This window comes from Balaenoptera acutorostrata, chromosome 7 (assembly GCF_949987535.1).
Source record: "Balaenoptera acutorostrata chromosome 7, mBalAcu1.1, whole genome shotgun sequence".
Classification (NCBI taxonomy): Eukaryota; Metazoa; Chordata; class Mammalia; order Artiodactyla; family Balaenopteridae; genus Balaenoptera; species Balaenoptera acutorostrata.
In genome coordinates, this window is record NC_080070.1 from 69,604,296 (window position 1) to 69,626,377 (window position 22,082).

Genomic DNA, 22,082 nt, shown 5'->3' on the forward strand with positions numbered 1-22,082 from the left:
GGGGGAGAGGAGGGAGGGAAGGAAGGAGAGGGAAAATGAATACAAGGTCTTAGTAAGTTCTTCAACTTTGACTTACAGGAATTGATTTGTTCAACATGTAGCTCAAAAACTAAAGAAGTGAGATGATTAATTTTATATAAAAAGTAAACATATACCTCTTCATTTTAAAGGTCTAATTAACTATACATAAAAGAAGAGCCTAAATATACATTCCTTTTGTACTTTGTCTAGAAACCTTCACCAGGAGAGGGCACAACTATACAAAGAAAGGTTTTCTTCCAGGAGAAGATTTTTAAGAAAATTTTTGTTTGGAAAGCAGCATCTGATGAAAGTAGGAGCCTGCATATTTTCCAAAAAGCTGTGATTTTTAGGTACTGAGTATCCTGACCCCACAGCTTGAAAACAGGTGTGGAAGGGTGGGAGGAAGGGTTTGAGGGCAGCTGAGAGTTTTATTTTTATTCTGATACACTGAGAACGTATACTGACGGTTCTAGCCATTTACTGGTAAAATTTGCTCTGCTAGAGGTGTGTTCAGGTCAAGGTTTGGAGGCTAAGTGCATGCAGAGTTTATTTTATGAGGGGATAGAATTTTAGTCTGAATTTTCACATTCTTCTGCTCAACGTCAGCTCTTTGAAGAACTGCTGGTTAATATATATGCCTTGGCTAAATAAATTATAACATTTTTTCATACCGATTTATTTAATGTTTTAATTTTTCTGTATCTTCAGAAAAGATTAAACATACTTTGTGAATGCTAATAATTTTAAGGGTAGTCCGTCCATGACAATTAAAAGTGGTATTTCATAGTATGATAATTTAAAATATAAGAAGTATAAAGAATAAGGCTTGAAAGTATATTAATAAAATTTATTCTACTAAAACCTCTCATCTAATGTACGTGGTTAATATGCATAAAATGAAGAAGAAAATATAGTAAAAGAGGGTTTTTTTTGTGGGGGGGGATTCATGGATCCCTCTGAGAAGCTGAAGAAAGCTACACTCTCTCCCTCCAAAAATATATATATGGAATCATGAAAATGTTATATAACACAGGTCATCCCAGAAACAATGCAAATATAAATGTATTTATTTATTACAGATGAGAAAAAATTTAAACACTAATCCCTTGCAATTAGAGGCTAGAATTGTGTGTGTGTGTGTGTGTGTGTGTGTGTGTGTGTGTGTGTGTGTGTGTAACTAATCTTCCAGTTACTTTATCTTTGCTTATATACGCCTTAATGGTTTGGAACCGTTAAAGTCTCTGGATGTGTTTGGAGGAACAGAAACTATTTTTGGTGGACTATTGTGTACATATGTGGTACTAGATAAGTCATTTAACCTCTCTAAGATTCAGTTTCCTCAACAGTAAAATGGGTATTCTAATAGTACCTAGTTCATAGAGTTGCTACCAAGATTAAATATGCTGTTATATGAAATACATTTATCTTATCTGGCACAAGTGATCAATAAACATTAACTAGCATTATTAGACATACTGGTCATTTCTCAAAGTATTAATTTTCTTCTGTTTTGTCTCCAGTACATGAACATAGCCTTTAAATTTCAAAGACAAATGATATCAGAAGGTGCACTTCCTACCTGACAGTGAAGGAAATATCCTGGGGCAGTAAATTGTATGGAGAAAATCATAGAAATTAAATCCAGATCTTTATTTTAAAAAAGACTAATTTAATCATAAACAAACTTATTTATCCTCGGCTCATTGTTTAATATTGGGAATATAGCTATAAATATTGCTAGTAATCTACTATATGTTAACCAAAAAATGGCCAGAGACCAAGAAAAGCATTTGACTGAATTTTCTAATCAGCTGCCAACCCATGGCTAAGAGCCTAGTAAAGAAACATTGTTTTAATTTAATTAAAAAGAAAAAGAAAACAAATCTGCATTAAAAATATAATTTGCATTAGTGTAGTCAGAAATGCTACAATAAGCTTATTGACATATGTAGAAGAAATCTAAACTTCTAGTCGTGAAATGCCACCAGAAAATGAGCAAATGTATCATGTTGCTTAACATTCCTAAGTGGAAAACTGAACACTACTAGGCACTTAAAAATAACAGCATTTGAAAAATTAGAAAGACCCTAACATAAGAAATCCCGCAATCACAGCATCAATTCAGATTGGTGGTCATTTCCTAGAGTAGGAATTATATATTTTTATCTCTCTCTGGAGAAACTAATGCACCATTATCCTATTCAGTGTTACATAAATATGTCTCCAACTTCACTGCTTTGCTTGTAAAAGTCTGTTTGAGTTCTGCCATAGAGAGGTACATCAGATGATGAGAGAAACTCATTATCAGAAATAATGTTTATTTTAATCAATATTAAATATATCAAAACATTTGTTTTTACATGCACCTATGTACTTCAAAATTTCCATAATGTGACACTTATTCTTCTGTTAATATTCTTATATTTCCTTCATAGAACAGGACATGATATAATATACAAAATGTTAAATAGAAAATACATCTTTGGTGGAAACTGAGATGGAGATACTCAGGAGGCCCTGATTTGAGAACTAAGAGTCTAACTTCTCCTCTGAAAACTGTCAATGATTTGCATATATTACAAATAAAATAAACATTTAATTATTACTTTCTGTGAGACGGTATTTTTCTTCTATTGATTTTTATGAGTAAAACTATAGATAGAGTGCAAGTTGGATTTAAAATCGGATGAGAAGGGAAGTTTGCCAAAGCAGTTTTAAGTATAATTACCCATTTCATCAACATATGTGAGTAACAGTACTTAAAAAGCGGGAAAATAATAAAATGATTGAATCAACTTCATAATTCCTTTAAATTCTACCTGTATTCTTGATATTTTCCTAAGTGTCAAATCTCATTGATATATATATATGTATACATGTATATATACATATATATATACACAGACATTTTTTTTCTTTTTAGATCAATGGTCTCATCTTTCTCTTATATTTTATTCAGACAGGGTTGAAGTCTTTTTTATCTTTCTGTATATAAAAAGTCACTTTTTTGTAGTAAAATTATTCAGTAGAACAACTGTAATCCTAACAGTTTCGTCAGATCACTTGCTTTCAGAAAGTCAGATGATAAAAATGCTGTGTGAGTGCATGGAAATTATATTGTGTCTTCTGTGGTAATAGCTATAAATTTATTCATTGCATTTTTCAGAACAAACTACTTTGAAATTTTCACAGAAAATTTGAAGAAAAAAATTACCGAGCTGTCCAGGAAGCCATTTCCATCCGTGTCATAGAGGCGAAACATAACTAGAAATAAAAGAGGTGTTGAAAAAAAGATTATAGGCGAGTAAGATCAATGCTAGAATAAGGCATATTCTTTAAAATTTATTTTCTGTCAAAAACAAATACTACTAAATCCCTCCCCTCCTCAAAGCAATTGATTTTGGGATCATTTCTCAAGCTTAAAGATGAATTAAACATTAATAAAAATACTGGATATCAGATATAAATTCTACCAATTTTTGTTATATAGCTAGAAAACACTAAAAAGTGCTATTGTTTGTTCAAATTTGTATTACAAGATCATTAAATGGAAATTCGAAAATAACAGAAGAGAAGGAATTCAGACATTCAGAGTCTGAATATTAAAGGACAAAGTGGATAAGAAGAAATAATTAATTCAGAGGTCTGGAAATCAATTATAATTTGGAATCTACCATCCACTGTTATGTGAGCTTAGTCAAACGCTGTTTTCTTATCTATAAAATGAGGATAATCACCCTGTCATAAGACACACATCTGTTAGGGATAGGGGTTAAGAGGTACAAACTACTATGCATAAAATAAGCTATAAGGATATACCGTACAAGACAGGAAATATAGCCAATATTTTATAATAATTATAAATGGTGTATAATCTTTAAAAACTGTGAATCACTATGTTGTACATCTGAAACTTACATAATGTTGTAAATCAGCTGGATATGTATATGTATAAGTGATTCACTTTTCTGTACACCTGAAACTAACACAACATTGTAAATCAACTATACTCCAATGCAAATTAAAAAAAAAAAGACACATTTGTTGTGAAAGTGAGATGATACACACAAAGGTGTATCAAAAGCTGTAGGTCACTACACAAATATAAGCCATTGTTTTGATTAATCCTTAAGCAGTATGGGAAAGAAAAAATTAGTGCAAAATAAGGGAATTTTCCTGATAGGGAATGCAAAGACATAAATGGCATTATTATCATGGGTATAATGGTGTATTTGTTTAAATCGGAGATGTAGTTTCATAGGGTAACCACTCTTTGAACTAATCAAATGAGGAAAAAGACACTATTGGCTCTGTGCTAGGGAGCTCAGGAAAGCAGGATGGCAGAGGTCCATGCCTGGCCTGAGGATTCCCTTGTATAATTCACACACCACCAGGAGACTACAGAAGAGGCTGCAGGTGCCGTTTTGAGATAAACAGAGAAGAATGACACAGCTGTAAAAATAGAGGAGTGGAAATGAGGGTTTGTGTTGGGTTTGTATAATTTCCTGGAGAGTCTTGATGTCTGAGGTCTATAATATTAACCAAAGACATTGACAACTAGGAGACATAATTATGCAGTGACCTTAATCTGTAACTCATTATTATTTTTATATTTAAAAATAAGTATTATATTTCAAAAATTCTAAGATATTTATAAGATGCAAAACTAGTCTGCACATCACTAAAAGGAAAAAAATGCCGCCAATCTAGCTAACGTGTTCTATTCACTGTAAAATGGAAACAAACTTTAAAGATGTTGAAATGTAAGGGGAAATGTATACCTAATGAATTAAAGGATAGAATGTTAGGCTTGCTAAAGAATGTAAATATCTTGATTTGCAAACCATGATAATTGTTCTCTGTCATATACTAAATGAGAATAAAATTCAGAAAGAAAGAAACAAACAAAAAAACTTACCACAGCATGGATACTAAGCATTTCAAGATTTTCTAGTATAGCATAAAATGGTAAAAATACCTTTTTAAGTGGCAAGAATTCATACACCATTCAGAGAAGGGGTAAGTACCAGGAACAAGGCAAGGACTTCCAAAACCTAACTATATTTTAGAATGAGGGACACTTGTGACTCTGTTAATCCTTATTGGAGTAAATGACTGCTAAACCATTTCATACAGCTCAGGTATATGGACATTTACCTATGTCTACTGGTAAATGTTGTTGGAAACATGAGCTCAAAGACGTACACACAAGTGGGGTGGGTGTGTGGGTACCTGTCATTCATTTTGGGCAGCATCTGAAACATCTTCCTAAATTCTGAAAGCCAGACTTTATAAAGCACAATAACAGATGAAAAGCCAGATACCTTCCTTTACTAGCCTGACTTGAAAATAGAGTTTGCACATGACCCAGCCTCTACCAATCGGAAGCACAAGCCCAGATGATCAATCAGATGCTAGTGACCCAAGAAGAAAGGGGCTTCACAGAATCCATGGTGATGAGAGGCAGCAGCAACAGCAGTAATTGAAGAAAGGGGTGTGTGACAGGGGTGGTAGCACTGAAAGCTGCTCTGTCTGTCCACAAAGAAGCAGTGATGGGTTGTCATATGTATAAGAAAAGAGTTATTAAAACTATATTTACTTACAAATGATATGTTTGTACATTTAGAAAATTCTATTGAATCATCAAAAAGAATTGGAACGTATATATATACATATTTCATGTATATATAAGAATTTACATAATGTATATATGTATTAGAACTTATGTAACTGATATGTTATCTATATCTTATTATTAGAACATATATGATATGTATTATATCTTATATTAGAACTTATATAACTATATAATTAGATCTTATATAACTTATATAGGTTATATGTTTTATATTAGAAATTATATAATGTATAAATATTAAGACATATGTTTATATATAAATATACATAAGTATATGTATTTAGTGATAGGGTAGGATTAAAAAGTCAATTGCAGTTTTACATACTTGCGAAGAACAATTAGAAAATGAAAAAAAAACATATCATTTACAATAACATCCTAAAACCTAAATACGTAAGATAAATTTATCAAGAGTTGGACAAGATCTCTGTGCAAAAAATATAAAACTGCACCAAGAAAAATTATGGAAAACCTACATAAATGAACAGATATATTATGTTCACGAATTGGAAGATTCAATATCATTAAAATGTAAATTCTCCACAGATTGTTCTATATAACAGATACAATCTCAATAAAAATACCAGTAGCTTTGTTTTAAATATTAACATGGCTGATTCTAAAACTTACATAAAAATAAAAAAGACTTACAATACCCCAAACAACCTTGAAAAGGGAGAACAAATCAGAAGGATTTACATGACCTGACTTCAAGAGTTGCTAAAGATCAAGTGAATCAAGATAGTGACATGCTGACTAAGGGCTACACAACAGAACAATGGGAAATACAGAATATAGATAGAGATCCACACACTTATGGTCAACAGGGACCAAAGCAATTCAATGAGATAAGAAAAGTCTTTTCAAAAAATGATGATGGAACAGCTGGATGGATATTCATATAAGACAAAGTACCTTGACCCTTATTTCACACCAAACATGAATATTAGGTCTAACTGAATTTTAACTTTAAAACTAAATTTTTTTGAAACGAAACTTTAACATTAAAGCAGAGCTATAAAGCTTCTAAAAGAAAATACAGGACAATATCTTCATGACCTCAACATAAGCCAATATGAACCATCAAAGATTTTTTAAAAATAGGTAAATTAAACTTCATCAAAATTGGAACTTCTGCTCATCAAAAAGAAGAAAAAAAAGACTATTAAGAAAATAAATAAGCCAGCTGCAGATTTGAAAAAAAATTTTCAGAACACATATATCTAACAAAGGACTTGTTTCTACAATATATGAGCAAACCCTAGCTCAGTAATAAAATATCAAACAACCCAATTAGGAAAGAGGCAAAAAATCGAACAGATGCTTCAAAAATGGAAGAGACGTGAGTAGTCACTCATAACAAAGTACTCAACATCACCAATCGTAAAGAAAATGGAAATTTAAACCACAATTAGAGACCATCATATGCCTGCTAGAAAGACTCCAGAATTCAAGTTTTTTCCCCAAGACCAGTCTACCAAAGCTGCTTACCTTCTCAGCCTCTCAGTTGTCTAAGAATTTACAGTTTTAAAATAGTGGCAAAAGCCTGGCTCCCCGCTCCCAGAAATTTAACCCACAAATCCAACTTGCCTTGATAATTTCCTAAAATTTACAAACAGATTTTTAAAACAAAAATATTGAGTTCAAATGTTCTAGTTGTTTCTAGCAGAAAAGTTGGTCTGAGAACACTTTACTGTTGTATGAAGAAGAAGCCCTAGTATATTTTTATATTAATTTCTACACACATTAACAGGAGTTAATGGCTGTCTATAAACCCTGTCTAATTCACCAAGGAACAAAGTTGGAGAACTGTATGTTTTAGTTAATAATTATAGCAATAATAAAAACAGTATATATATATTGAGCACTAAGTAACTTGTAGTCTAAATCTCACCAATTATAAATCAAAGATAAAAGTTTCATTTGATTCTGATGAGAGAGAGGAATTCTAGGACTTCAATTTTCAGAGGTAAGTCTACTTTCCTAATTTAAAATTGTAGTGGGGTCATGCAAAACAAGAAATATTGAACACACATATTTACATTGCCTTTCTATTGAAGGTCCACTACAGTAACAGTAAGGGATGAAATAGGCATAAACACACAAGTACAAAGAAAACGTGAGAGGAGACAAGAAAAATAAAATTTTAGAGGCTGGAAAACACATGGTGACTGATGTAGAAACCTGAGAAATATAGACGTAAGCTGGTGGTGAAGAGGAGGCACAGATTCACACAGAAAAGGAAACATAATCTTCATGAAAAGAAATTACACATTTAAACACTACCCCTCACAGCTTGCACCTGAGGGTATGCCAGCCCTCTACCTTAAAGAAGACTGGATCTTTGAGCTTTATGGCAGTCAAGCCACAGGGACTCTGTGTTCAGGGTGCTCAGGAATTCTGATGGTAGGGGTCCAATACCAAAGAGTGTAATCATGTGAAAATGTATATACTGAACACTGACAAATGTAAGTCCCCTTCCTCATCTCTAATGAGTCAGATTTAAACCTCATCTACCCACCCACCTACCCACAACCACCAAGTAGTTGTTTCAAAACAAAGTAATTTGGAAGAAACCAGCAAAGCAGGGAGAGGGGAACCTTATAAATAAGAAGAAAGGTTCAATCCATAAAATAAGAATAATAGCAAATAAGGATGGTGTTGACAACAAAACGGATTCTCTGTGAAGTGAAAATTATGCTAGAAAGAGTAAAAAAAAAAAAAAAAGAAGTCATCCTAGATGTAGAAGATGTCCCAGATGTCAAATGAAAGGCATAAAAGAAAAGAAGTTGGAAAACAGGAAAATTAAAAAATATAATAATTCAAAGTTCTGTCATGGAGTTTCAACATCTAAAAATAGTGATTTCAGAAAGACTGAACAAGTAAAATAAAGGAGACGGTAACTAACAATGAAAAGATGAAGGAACAGATGGAGAGCACAAGTTTCCAAACCAGAATTTATGGTGGAGGATTTAGGAATTAGTTATATAGGAACAGAGAAACTAATCAAATAAAGAGAAAAAAAGGCAGTTATTAACACCACAGAAAATAAAAATTGTTTGGCTTGGTAAGCCTATAGAACCTTTCCCTTTTAAAAGCATGCCTGAATAATACTGAGAAAATTAATAGTGATCCTCAAACATTATAATAAGACTATTTTTTCCTTAGAATTTAAAAGTAAAGTTAGTCTCCAAGGTCAAGTGAATCATTGAACAAAGAGGTTTTATTTTTAAAACCAACATATAAGGATATAGATTTTTAGGTACAAAAATAATTTAAGCCCAATATTAAAATTATTCTGTCAACATGATAGCTTCCAAAGGTGGGTACCTCTTACAAAGTTACAAACCAGTTTAACCCACTTTTTTTCTATTTTTATGCTCATGCAATTATACTTTATATAGAAACAATTATGTGCCCACACATGAATTTGGTTAAAAGCTCAAAGGAAAGGCACATTACGCAATATGAGGGTAATTCTTTATATCTAGAATTTGTTTCTTTTCCAAAAGACTTGCAAGTTTTTAACCTATTTTCCCATAGAATATGTTTTTGTACTTTGCGTAATATGTTATTGATATGAAAATATTATTATGGAAATTGTTTTTAAAGATTAGAAAGTATATGTTCTAAAAGGCATTTAAGCCAGAATTCATTTAACTCACAATTTTTTACTGTTTTATGTAGTTCAAGACCTATTTAATAAACCACAAGGGCAGAGGTGAAAATCATTTGTTTGGAGTTTTTGACATCTAATATTATTATACTTTGTTATACTTTCTTCTTTTCTCCACAAAAGAAACAATAATCTAAACAAAGAAAGGCAGCTTTTCAAAATAAAAAGAGCACCTATACAGCAGGTCAGAAATCATACATTTTAGTCACAGATAGCTAAACTGGTGGTATAATTAATAACCAGTCTCTCTGGGCTTTGATTTTTTCATTGACAATGTAGGAAGGTTAACTAGATGATATTTGAGGACTTTTCAATATTAAATTTCAGTGGTTCTAAGATTAATACTAGACAGAGCAGTGACTTTAACATACAGGGTAGTCCTCATTATCTGCATGTCAATTATGTATTTTTCTGGACATTTTCCTACTGATTTCTTTTTAGTGATATATTTTCAGTAACTGTAAGCTAACTTAAAGTTATTCTAGCTAAGTCATTAATAATTTGATAAACACTAACCCAAATGTGAATGCCACATTTATACTTTAAAATAAAAGTATAAATTTAGTACTATTTGATGCCTTCAATAATTCGCATTATCTTCCTCTTGTCAAGCACCCATAGACTTCAATACAGTTCCATTTAACTAGCATTTATTGAGCATCTATCTTTTGAAAAACACACATATATAAGTGGTAGGTGCTAGAGTGGGAAATTTATACACAGTGCAATGGTACAAGGAAGGAGAGTAAAATAATCTGATTAGAGATGGCAAGAGGACTCATGATGTGAGCTAGGCTTCAAGTGTAGACTGGACTGGATCTGATATACACTGGGAAAGATATACACCCTTAGCAAATGCACATTATAAGCAAAGGCATGAAGGTGGAAAAGTTCAGGGTTTGTCTGATGATTAAAAAGTAGATTCATATGGCTGGGACTTTTTTGTACAGGTCATAGCCAAATGCAAGACTGGCCAAGTAGGCTGGGGTCAAATTGTGGAGCCAGATGAGTTTATGGATGCTAAGTTAAGGGCTTACTTTGAAGTATTATTCAGTAGGGAACTACCAAAGGGACACGTTCTTCCTGAGTCAGAAGAAGAGGAAAGAACAGGTACAGAAGTTGACAAGTTTTAGGTAACATGAGAGGAAGTTACAAGAATTTACAGCTAATGAGTGAGATGATGATTAATTAGGTGCGTGTTTGAAGCAACAAAGCATCTGAATGAACTTTTAACTAGGAGAAGTCAATGACCAGAGAAACACTGAAGGCACTGAAGGCCAGCTGAGGTTTTGAGAAGAGTTCTAATCCACAGAATTATATTATTATTTCAAAAAATCTCTGGCAGCTCAGTATATGAGCAAATAAATTGGATGTTCAAAAGTAAGTGAGAAGGAATGACTGACCTCACGAATTACGGGGTCATTCTATATTTGAAGGGGTGGGAGGCCCAAAAGCAGCAAGCAAGTTCAGGAGGAAGTGAAGCGGCCAAGGGGTAAGAATTCTTAACTTACTTTTATTTCATTTAACAGTCACATAAATGTGAAGCAATTTATGTGAGCAAATATTGGTTCATTTAATTCTCATAGCAAACATACAAGATAGACATTATTATGATCCCAATTTTACAGCTGGGGAAGCTGAGGCCTGAGAGGTTTTAAAAATGTGCCTGGGTCTCTCAGATAGTAAGGGTCAAAGCTAAGATTCATTCAGTTAGTGAAATGAAGAGTCCAGGCTCTCGAGTACTGTGCTATGCTATATTTAAATTCAAAGTAGGAAAGTAAGAAGTTAAGTGAGCATAGGCTGTGGTCAAAGTAAAATACTAGAATTTAAATTTATAGAATAAGAGCAGTCTTTGGGAATTAAAAGACTTGGGGTATTGCAACAAAAGTGGGTGACTGAAATAAAATGGAGTTGAGATCACAGAATTTGAGGAATCTAAGGAGACTCAAAGAGGGATGTATTGAATGACTCTCACTAAAGTACTGTATTGGGCTTAAGGTGAAGAGGGCAAACCAGCCCCAGTACAATGTTCTTATCTATGCACCTCGATGGTTGGTAACTTCCACCAGCAAGGAGACATAAAAATAGAATTCCTCCACAACTTCAGGACACACACACATGCATGCACACATACTTTCCAAGGGTTTGTGGGAACAGGTAAATAAATACCTTCTACTTGACGGGGCCTCAGAACTGGCAAAGACCACAGAGAGGCATTAGGATTGAGTCAAAGATTGAGTGAAGGAAAGCAAGTTGAAGAAATGGCATATAATCAGTGGAAAGTTCAAAAGCTTTTGTTTGTTAGTTTCCTTTCAATGAAAAAAAAAAAAAAGCTTTATTCTAAACATTTTGTAAATGCCTGGCAGAAAAGAGAGGTGGGGGAAATTAGAAGTGGCAGTAAGCACTGAATAGATTTATAAAACATTGTTTTTTGGGGAAAAAACATTTAAAACATGTCATTAATTTATCTAATAACCCAGGTAAAAGAATGTATCAAATAATGCCACCATCAATTCCCAGAACAATTGTAGTTTCAGATGAATTATGTGTGTGTGTGTGTTTTCATTGGACTGAAGGAATTGCATAAACCAATGCTTCTCAAAATGTGGTCCCTGCAACACCAGCATGACCTGAAATGAAAACTCTAAGTCCCATTCCAGGCTTGCTGAATCACATGTACTCAAGTTGGGGCAGAGCAAGCTGTGTGTTCATAAGCCCTGCAGATGATTCTTATGTGCGATAAAGTTCAAGAACCTCTGGCCTAAGACAACATGTCTGTACTCCTTTCTGCTTAGCTGCTTAGAAACTGAGATTCAAAAACATCGCTCACCTGCAAAAGTTAACTATATTAGGTGCTTGATTATATCTACTTCTGTGTTAATTTTAATTATTTTCTTCTTTTCTTTCCTCTAGTATATATTATGTTTAATAAGTCATAACCATCTTGGAAATATATATTAAATTGACAACTGTTAAATATCTTTAAAGACATTGAAAAAATTTTTAGAATCTATAATATAATATACTGTATGAATGTTAGGAATTTGTAAATGTGCAATTGTAGAAGGGAAAAATGTATAAGTACATGGCTAAGAAAGTGGGCGAAAGAAATGGATTCTGATTTAACTGATGTAGGAAAAAGCCAGGCACTGGCATTTAAAAAATAAACAAACAAACAAAAAAACAAAAAAACACAAGCTCCAGATGAGTAAGGAAAAAGCCAGGCACTGGCATTTAAAAAACAAACCAACAAACACAAGCTCCAGATGAGTAAGGACCAGTTTAAAGTCCTCCAAACTTCAGGATAGTAGAGAAGAAAACTAGAACATAGCTAGAACCTTAATGAGTTTCTGAAATTGAAATGCATTTTCTTTCAAGAGTCTGGTGAAAATCACAGAAGTAATGCCAGATGGTAACAAGTCTGTCTATGAGGAAAGTCTAAAGAAATGGTTGAGAAAAAAAGAAAATGCAACTGAATGGTATAAGCTCGAAAAAGAGCTGGAAAACTTAAAGAACCGAGGGAAGGGGATTGATAACACTAGAGAGAGGTAAGTGGCAGGTCAGGTTCAACTTGATTCATCAAGTGTTTCTGAATCACTCGTGGGTTAACATTCTGCCTGGCAACTGTGGACAAAGACTGCTGAGACACAGATTCAAATTGAGAACTTACAACATTACCTCTTAGGAATTCTACCTTAGAAACAAAATACTTGCAGTTGACCTAAAAATAATTAAACTGGATCACAAAGACCATGTTGGGGAGAAGTAATGGTGCCTTTATTTATTCTCAGACCTGGAATAGAATCTTTATATTTTTAAAATCATCCCAAACACAGTTCTAATAACACCTGAGAAAACTTTCTCTCTGGCCATTACTTCAATAGAAATTCACTAAACATTAATATTTATTTTGGAATGAGAGAGATTTCTGTAGGTTCTTAGGAATACAAATAAATCTTGAAATGCAAATATTCAACATTTAGAACTAATAAATATGTATTTAAAGAATGATGTTAATATGGTTTATTTATAACTTAAGCAGGTGTTACTATTAAATAATCATATTATATTAAATTCTTTATTAGTAAGAGAAATATTATCGAAAGTTACTGTTAAACTAAACATGCTACCCAATCATAGTTCTGAGGTGTCACAATATTCTACATTTACTTTAGAAATGTCAAATTTAGGATTCATTATCTTTACTATCATTTCAGTAGCAAAAAAATTTAATTCATTTTAATGATATCTAATACAATCAGGTTAATCAGCTTATTGAACAAACCACCAGCTCTGTATTTAGCAAGGGCTTTGGAGATAGAATAGATTATTAAATGATTGGGTTTGCAGTAAAGGTTTGAAAAGTATTTTCTTGCCTTGCAATGAGTACAGTTTGCCACCAGAGAGAGCTCAGTCACTGTATGTTATTAAAGAGCACTTATTTCCTTTCAACTAGATTGAAATTCTCTATCTGAAATGCCTGCTACATGGTAAAAGAAAAAAAAGCTATTGTTTAATTATTTATAATATTCAGAGTCAACTTCTAGAAATGAAACTCTCATGCTTGGCATTTAAGAAATTATTTGTCCCTGGCAACGAAAGTCAGTGCAGAAGGTTTCAAGGAAGATTTCCAGAGGGAAAGGCTCAGGTTGCCTATGGATAATGAACCCTTTTTCTGCCTAATGGGAAGACCTCCTACACACTAGAAATAAGTGTATTTTCAAAACAACACAAAGGATACTATTCAATATCGTCTGGCTACCAAACTGAGCAAATTCAAAAAAAAAAAACCATCAATTGATAAACATGCTCAAGAAATACTCAGTAATAAATGGACCTTGATCAATAATAACCTAAAATTGATAGATTCTTAATACCTTTTAATTGTCTGATTTTCAACTGGAGGATTTTTTATTATTATTAACCAAGGTCACTTTATTTAATAAGAATTTAAACAACCATAGTATATACAATTTTAAGTTTGTCAATATCCAGTCCTATCCCCCACCCCAACCATGATAAGTAAACTAAATGAAGAAACACGTACACTCCAGTTTATCCTCAGGTCTTCCTCTTTCAAGGAGAGACAGGTAACAGACAATATCCTTCAGGTGGATTACCTCTGGGGAACACGTATTTGCTGGAGAAGTACGGGGAGAGGCGATGGCACCTTTATTCATTCTCAGACCTGGAAAAAAAGATCTGTCTTCATATACTTAAAAATATTCACAGTGCTCTAAAACAAAAACCAGCAAAGGAAATAGAGAGATAATGCCTAGACCATGTAGAGAAGCTGTATATTTCTTAGGCGTAAAATAACCAAATTCTCCGGTCTCTAGTATAACAGAGACAGACATTCTATGATTCTTTTAAGTAATGGGGAGTTCTTTGGGATTTGGGGACATAGCGACTGCTCTGCCTACTCACTGGATGGTGTTTGGGCCAGAATTCTATTGCCCAGCGTTAGTTGGTAGACAGATTTCAAAGCATGAAGAACTACTTTCCTATTCCACTTTTCTCTGCCTTAGGCAGTGACAGCTGTAAATCAGCTGGGAAGACTGAAAAATGGTCTTTCACAAAAAACTGAAGAAATGTGAGTCTGTCACAATATGATTTATATATTGATGGTCAGGAATCATTCATACATAAAAACATGTATTTATGTCAAACAGTTGCCAGCACGATGAATAAGACATCCTTTTTGCCATCAAGGAATTTGCCCATGAATAAGAGAGAAAGAGAACATAAACAAAAATCTGGATAAACATGACAGATTTAATTAGAGAGGTAAGAACATACAACTGTAGTTTGGTTTTAATATGGTCCATACTTTATTTATTACATCCACTCATTGTGCCTATTCCAAGACAAGGGTAGAGAATTTGAATATCTGTTCACAGCAGCTGATGACTGCAGATTATCTGGCTGATGATAATTAAATCGAAACTCTTTCACAATAAATAGTTCCATCTTACAGAGAAGTCTCTGAAACCAGATCATATGTATCTGACAAGACCTCAAGGTAAACCCCAATTATCCTTTGAGGTCTATTTGGCCGTATAAAAGGTATGTGGGTGAGATGGCTAATAGGCTGAATGGCTACTTGATTCCTAATCAACCAGGAGTTACTGGAATGTAGGGAATAATCTTAACCAAATACAGTTCTACAAGCCTGTCATTCATCTGTCATTCATCAGCATACCTCCACCTGACCACATCTCTTGCTCTGGTCTATCTCTTTCCATGTATAACTTTGATTGAACACCTGTGATTTCCTTCAGCCATTTCAAGATACCCCGGAGTATAATTTAATGCATTCTGAAAAGTCAGCAGTTAATTAGTTTAGTAGTCACAATGTTACTACTAATAAAATATACCATTTATTGAATGTACACTATGTGGCAGGAACCATGCTGGGCACTTGAACATGTATCATTTCACTTAATTCTCCCATTAACCCTGTGAGGGGAGATTGCATTAATCCCATTTTACAGATGAGAAACAGGCTTAGTGAGATTAACTGCCCAGAGTTTCATAACTAGCAACTTTATCCTTTTTATTCTACACTAACAGCTTATAGAGTATTTCTGTTCAAGGCCAATAGTAAGGAAAAGTAAGAAAAACAGTTTACATCTTAATCCAGCACAAATAACACACACACATACACACACACAAGTAGGTTTCATAACTGTGCCAATGTTTTCTGTGTTAACCTATTCTCTTCTTTTCTATTCCATTCTTAAAATTCTGTCAAAGACCCCTTAAACTGAATCCATTACCCACCATGGGCCACAATTCACAGTTTGAAAAACAATGCTTTACATCTTTCATTTTTTTACCAAAGTCTTCTTTATTTCAAATACATCTCTATGCTTCACATTAATTCCACTTCTGTTTATAGTTATTGAAAAAGATATATATATATATATATACACACATATTATAAATGGATTTCCTCCCTTAGCAAAAGTGTCACTGTATATCTGATACAAACTAACATAGTCACTTTTATAAACCAAAGGCAGAGAACAGAAGACAATCCTGAGCTTTGAAAAGAAAATACCTGACTAATTCTAACTAATCATCTAAAGCCTAGCCAGCTGCAGAAATAAGCAGTTTCAACTTGTGATAAAAGACATTTTGGCACTGATCCTTCACATGACCATAACTTCCAGACTCGGAGAACACAGCCCTTGAATTATGGTTGGATAAACTATGACCTAACTCATCCTGCCTGATGAGCTAATCCTCTCTTCTATGCTCCCTGCTTATGGTACTGAAATGATTTAATCAGCTTGATTTAACTCTTTTATACAAAAACTCAGCATAAAACAAGAATAAAAAGCATGTATCATCACATTCATTTGGAAGAATGCCAAAAGGTATACGTTTTCACTTACATATGTTCACTTATGATCATTTGTATATATAAAATGAAGGTTATGGTATTTCATTATCAATTTTCATAATACTAAACACAAACATTTGGAAAATATGAGTATCATAATTTTCTGTTTGCCTTTCCTGTATGTAATGTACATATTGAATATGAACATTAATGTATTATTTCAACTTAACACTACTTTTAAACAAGAAACATGTTACTATACTAAAATTATTTTGTTTGATAAAGTGAGTTGACTATTTGCCATTTTCTGTTCATGATATGTTGTAAACAAAAAGTTGTATCATGCATTGAATTGTGTCATAGTTTAACATTTAAAAGAATTTAAAAGTTATTTAAAAAAGAAATTATGGGCATATATGACAACACACAATGAAAAACTAATCAGTTTTTCCTTAAGTCCAATTTCAGCTAAATTTGAGAGGTAAAACATATACTTTTCACAATGATTTATAGGGTGCATCAGAGGAAAAAAATAATAAAATGTCAATGACCTTTTCCACAATTACTTTACAACAAAAAAATTATAGAGCTGGACCACTAAATCTTGATGTGTTACATTGAAAAAGCTCATAGGTTTGTTCCTGCTCCTAACCCCCTACCCTAGATCAGCCCACTTTCTCTTAAGTGGTGAAAATGTTTCCTTATATTTTCATTTAATATTTTGAAAGCAGGCCCTAGGGCCTCAATCTGTCTTCATAGAGGTTGTTTTTACACCCTATTCTACCCTTTCGAAATTTTTTTTTTTCCTGTCCCTAAACTTGGCTGTAGCTCTTTCCCAGTATTTATCTCCCTCTAGGAAAGTTCACTTCCCTGAAGAAAAGTCCTTTTCCTTTTAAGCAGTTTGTGCTAAGGCTTATACAGGACACACACGAGACCATGCAAATGGCAAACAGGACATAGCAAGCCTGGTTTCTTGGTTGCAGCTCCTCAAGGAAACGAGATGGTAAATGGAATCCTACACTTCTCTTTAGCAGTAATAGCCTCTGAAGAAGAGGTTCAAAAGTCTACTTCCCTTGGGACTTCCCTTGTGGTGCAGTGGTTAAGAATCCATCTGCCAATGCAGGGGACACGGGTTCGAGCCCTGGTCCGGGAAGATCCTACATGCCCCAGAGCAACTAAACCCATGTGCCACAACTACTGAGCCTGTGCTCTAGAGCCTGCAAGCCACAACTACTGAGCCCACATGCTGCAAACACTTAAGCCCGCGTGTCTAGATCCCATGCTCCGCAACAAGAGAAGCCACCGCAATGAGAAGCCCACGCACTGGAATGAAACGTAGCCCACGCTCGCCACAACTAGAGGAAGCCCCTGCACAGCAACGAAGATGCAACACAGCCATAAATAAATAAATAAATAAATAATTAATTTAAAGAAAAAGTCTACTTCCCTTTAACAAACTCCATTTTAACCCATCCAAGCATCGGTGAAACTCTCTCTTTAGAATTGGAACTGCACATGAAGCTAGGTAAAACACAATGTGGTTTTTCTTTGCCTCAAGTGGTCAATATTTAGCTCTGAAGATCATGTGACTGACATCCAAATTTGCAGGTTCTCAGACTTGCCCAAAGCTATGCTTCTTTAAATATTTCCCCACAAAAGTGACCCATATATACCTATACACATATAATATATATTACAAGGTACAACAAAGTACAAAATAAAGTGAAAAATAGGCAAAGTAATTAGAGTCTATTAGTTTTATTAGGAATAATTATCTTGTACTTCGATGGCATTTTTCTGTTTTTATGATGATTATATATATGTATATACACATATATATATAAACATTATTCTCTTCAAAGTTTTAACTACAAAAAGACTTAGCGTTAATCAACCTGAATATTGCCTACAATTATCATATTCTTCAAGCACACGATTTTCATTGTATTCCAATACAGACACTCCATTTCTTAAAACAATGACCTAAAAAGTTTTATTCTAATAGATACTTTTAATTCTAGTCTCAAGGTTCAATTGTTAGCAAATCAGTTCTGGGTACATGTTCAATTACTGCCTCTGCTCCAGTTTATTTTATTTTCAAACACTTGCATTCCAGATAATGAAAATGGTAGCGTTATCTCCATCGTTTCCCTTCATCTATTAAAATGAAATATTCAAAACTGTTATTATTATTATGAAATAATGACATGAATTAATATTCTAAACTTATAAGGCAATAAAACACTCTGGTAATTTGGTTTTTCCATTTTTTTTTATACTGGTTCAATTTGCAGAAATTTAACAGGCTTATGAAGCAATTTGTCACATAGTGTAGTCACATATCATACTTCCAATATTCATATTAATAGTCATGATGAGTAGCACAGATAACCAAGAATAACAACAGTTGCTTCATATTATCACACATTTCATGATTTTTAGACTTAACCTTCTACGTTTGTCTTAAAATAATATAATTAAAATAAAATTTTTTTATGCTTACACAAACCTGCAGCAAGATGAGATAGACTGCGTAAACTAGATTGTGATTCCTCATAAAATGAGGACAGGCAATGGATACAGTCCTTGACAAGAGACTAGGGTCAGCAAAATCCCTCTAAGAACATCATATGGGTTTCATCTTTTTGGCCACTGGCAAAAACCTGAAACAAGCAATTACAAGGAACAGGGTTTGAAGCAGGTCTTTGGGGGTGATGTTCTAGGAGCAGAACAAACTCTGCAAAACAGCAAGGATAACATTCCTGGCTGTGAGCACGGACCCTGCAATTCCATTTGTGAGAGAAAAGGGTGGAAAGTCAGAGAGTAAACTACTGATAGTCACATAGCAATCCCAGGAGTTAAGAGTTGAAGACAGGTCATCTAACTCCAAGCTTTGAGCTCTTTTCAAAAGCAGTAAAAACAAGACTTGCTCTATCAGTCCTGTCCAGTAGAATATTCTTCAATGATAGAAACGTTCTATGTACACATTGTTCAATATAGTAGTATTAACCACATATGGTTGTTGAACACGTGAAATGTGGCTGGCGTTTGACTGGAGAACTGAATTGTTTTAACTGATTGTTAACTAACTTAAATTTAGATTTCAAAGTTACATTGGGCTGGTGGCAACCATAATGCAGGTGAAACATTGTCTATAGGCAGAGAATTGAGAGTTGGTTGAATTACTCTGTTTCGTGACTATACCTAAGCATGGGAATTAAACCACCACATATGAAAAGAAGTCATGCTACCAAAATTTCTATATTTGTTACATTAAAAAGAAATCCCAATAATACTCCTTAAATTTGACTGTACTCTTTCAGGATGTATGGCATCTTAGTGGAAAAAAAAAAACTATATTGAATTTGACCTTTATCCTGTGTTTGCAAACTAAAACACAGGAAAGTGATCTGTTTAATTAATAATGGGGGGGGGGGACTAGAAGAAGATGGCAGAAGAGTAAGACGCGGAGATCACCTTCCTTCCCACAGATACGTTAGAAATACATCTACACATGGAACTGCTCCTACAGAACACCCACTGAACGGTGGCAGAAAACGTCAGACCTCCCAAAACCGTGTGGATGAAAGGCTCTTGGTGCTGAAGCCAGGCATCAGGGCTGTGCCTCTGAGGTGGGAGAGCCAACTTCAGGACACTGGTCCACAAGAGACCTCCCAGCTCCACATAATACCAAACAGCGAAAATCTCTCAGAGATCTCCATCTCAACATCAAGACCCAGCTTCACTCAATGACCAGCAAGCTATAGTGCTGGACACCCTATGCCAAACAACTAGCAAGACAGGAACACAGCCCCATCCATTAGCAGAGAGGCTGCCTAAAATCATAATAAGGCCACAGACACCCCAAAATACACCACTAGATGTGGACGTGCCCACCAGAAAGACAAGATCCAGCCTCATCCACCAGAACACAGGCACTAGTTCCCTCCACCAGGAAGCCTACACAACCCACTGAACCAACCTTAGCCACTGGGGACAGATACCAAAAACAACGGGAACTACGAACCTGCAGCCTGTGAAAAGGAGACCCCAAACACAGTAAGATAGGCAAAATGAGACGACAGAAAAACACACAGCAGATGAAGGAGCAGGGTCAAAACACACCAGACCTAACAAATGAAGAGGAAATAGGCAGTCTACCTGAAAAAGAATTCAGAATAATGATAGTAAAGATGATCCAAAATCTTGGAAATAGAATAGACAAAATGCAAGAAACATTTAACAAGGACATAGAAGAACTAAAGAGGGACCAAGCAATGATGAAAAACACAATAAATGAAATTGAAAATATTCTAGATGGGATCAATAGCAGAATAACTGAGGCAGAAGAACGGATAAGTGACCTGGAAGATAAAATGGTGGAAATAACTACTGCAGAGCAGGATAAAGAAAAAAGAATGAAAAGAACTGAGGACAGTCTCAGAGACCTCTGGGACAACATTAAACGCACCAACATTCGAATTATAGGGGTCCCAGAAGAAGAAGAGAAAAAGAAAGGGACTGAGAAAATATTTGAAGAGATTATAGTTGAAAACTTCCCTAATATGGGAAATGAAATACTTAATCAAGTCCTGAAAGCACAGAGAGTCCCATACAGGATAAATCCAAGTAGAAACACGCCAAGACACATATTAAACAAACTGTCAAAAATTAAATATAAAGAAAACATATTAAAAGCAGCAAGGGAAAAACAACAAATAACACACAAGGGAATCCCCATAAGGTTAACAGCTGATCTTTCAGCAGAAACTCTGCAAGCCAGAAGGGAGTGGCAGGATATACTTAAAGTGATGAAGGAGAAAAACCTACAACCAAGGTTACTCTACCCAGCAAGGATCTCATTCAGATTCGATGGAGAAATTAAAACCTTTACAGACAAGCAAAAGCTGAGAGAGTTCAGCACCACCAAACCAGCTTTACAACAAATGCTAAAGGAACTTCTCTAGGCAAGAAACACAAGAGAAGGAAAACACCTACAATAACAAACCCAAAACATTTTAGAAAATGGGAATAGGAACATACATATCGATAATTACCTTAAATATAAATCGATTAAATGCTCCCACCAAAAGACACAGACTGGCTGAATGGATACAAGAACAAGACCCATATATATGCTGTCTACAAGAGACCCACTTCAGACCTAGAGACACATACAGACTGAAAGTGAGGGGATGGAAAAAGATATTCCATGCAAATGGAAATCAAAAGAAAGCTGGAGTAGCAATTCTCATATCAGACAAAATAGACTTTAAAATAAAGACTATTACAAGAGACAAAGGACACTATATAATGATCAAGGGATCGATCCAAGAGGAAGGTATAACAATTGTAAATATTTATGCACCCAACATAGGAGCACCTCAATACATAAGGCA

The 22,082-nt window shown here is 34.3% G+C and overlaps 1 protein-coding gene across 1 annotated transcript in view; it reads right to left on the bottom strand.

Annotated features, from left to right (window-relative positions):
* DGKB (diacylglycerol kinase beta) overlaps positions 1-22,082 on the bottom strand; it is a 708,671-nt gene that overhangs the window by 500,046 nt on the left and 186,543 nt on the right. Inside the window, exons 6-7 of the mRNA XM_028164532.2 lie at positions 14,383-14,523; positions 3,236-3,285 (exon numbers count right to left, since the gene is read on the bottom strand). Coding sequence (XP_028020333.2) covers positions 3,236-3,285; positions 14,383-14,523 — 191 coding nt within the window. The remainder of the gene's footprint in view (positions 1-3,235; positions 3,286-14,382; positions 14,524-22,082) is intronic.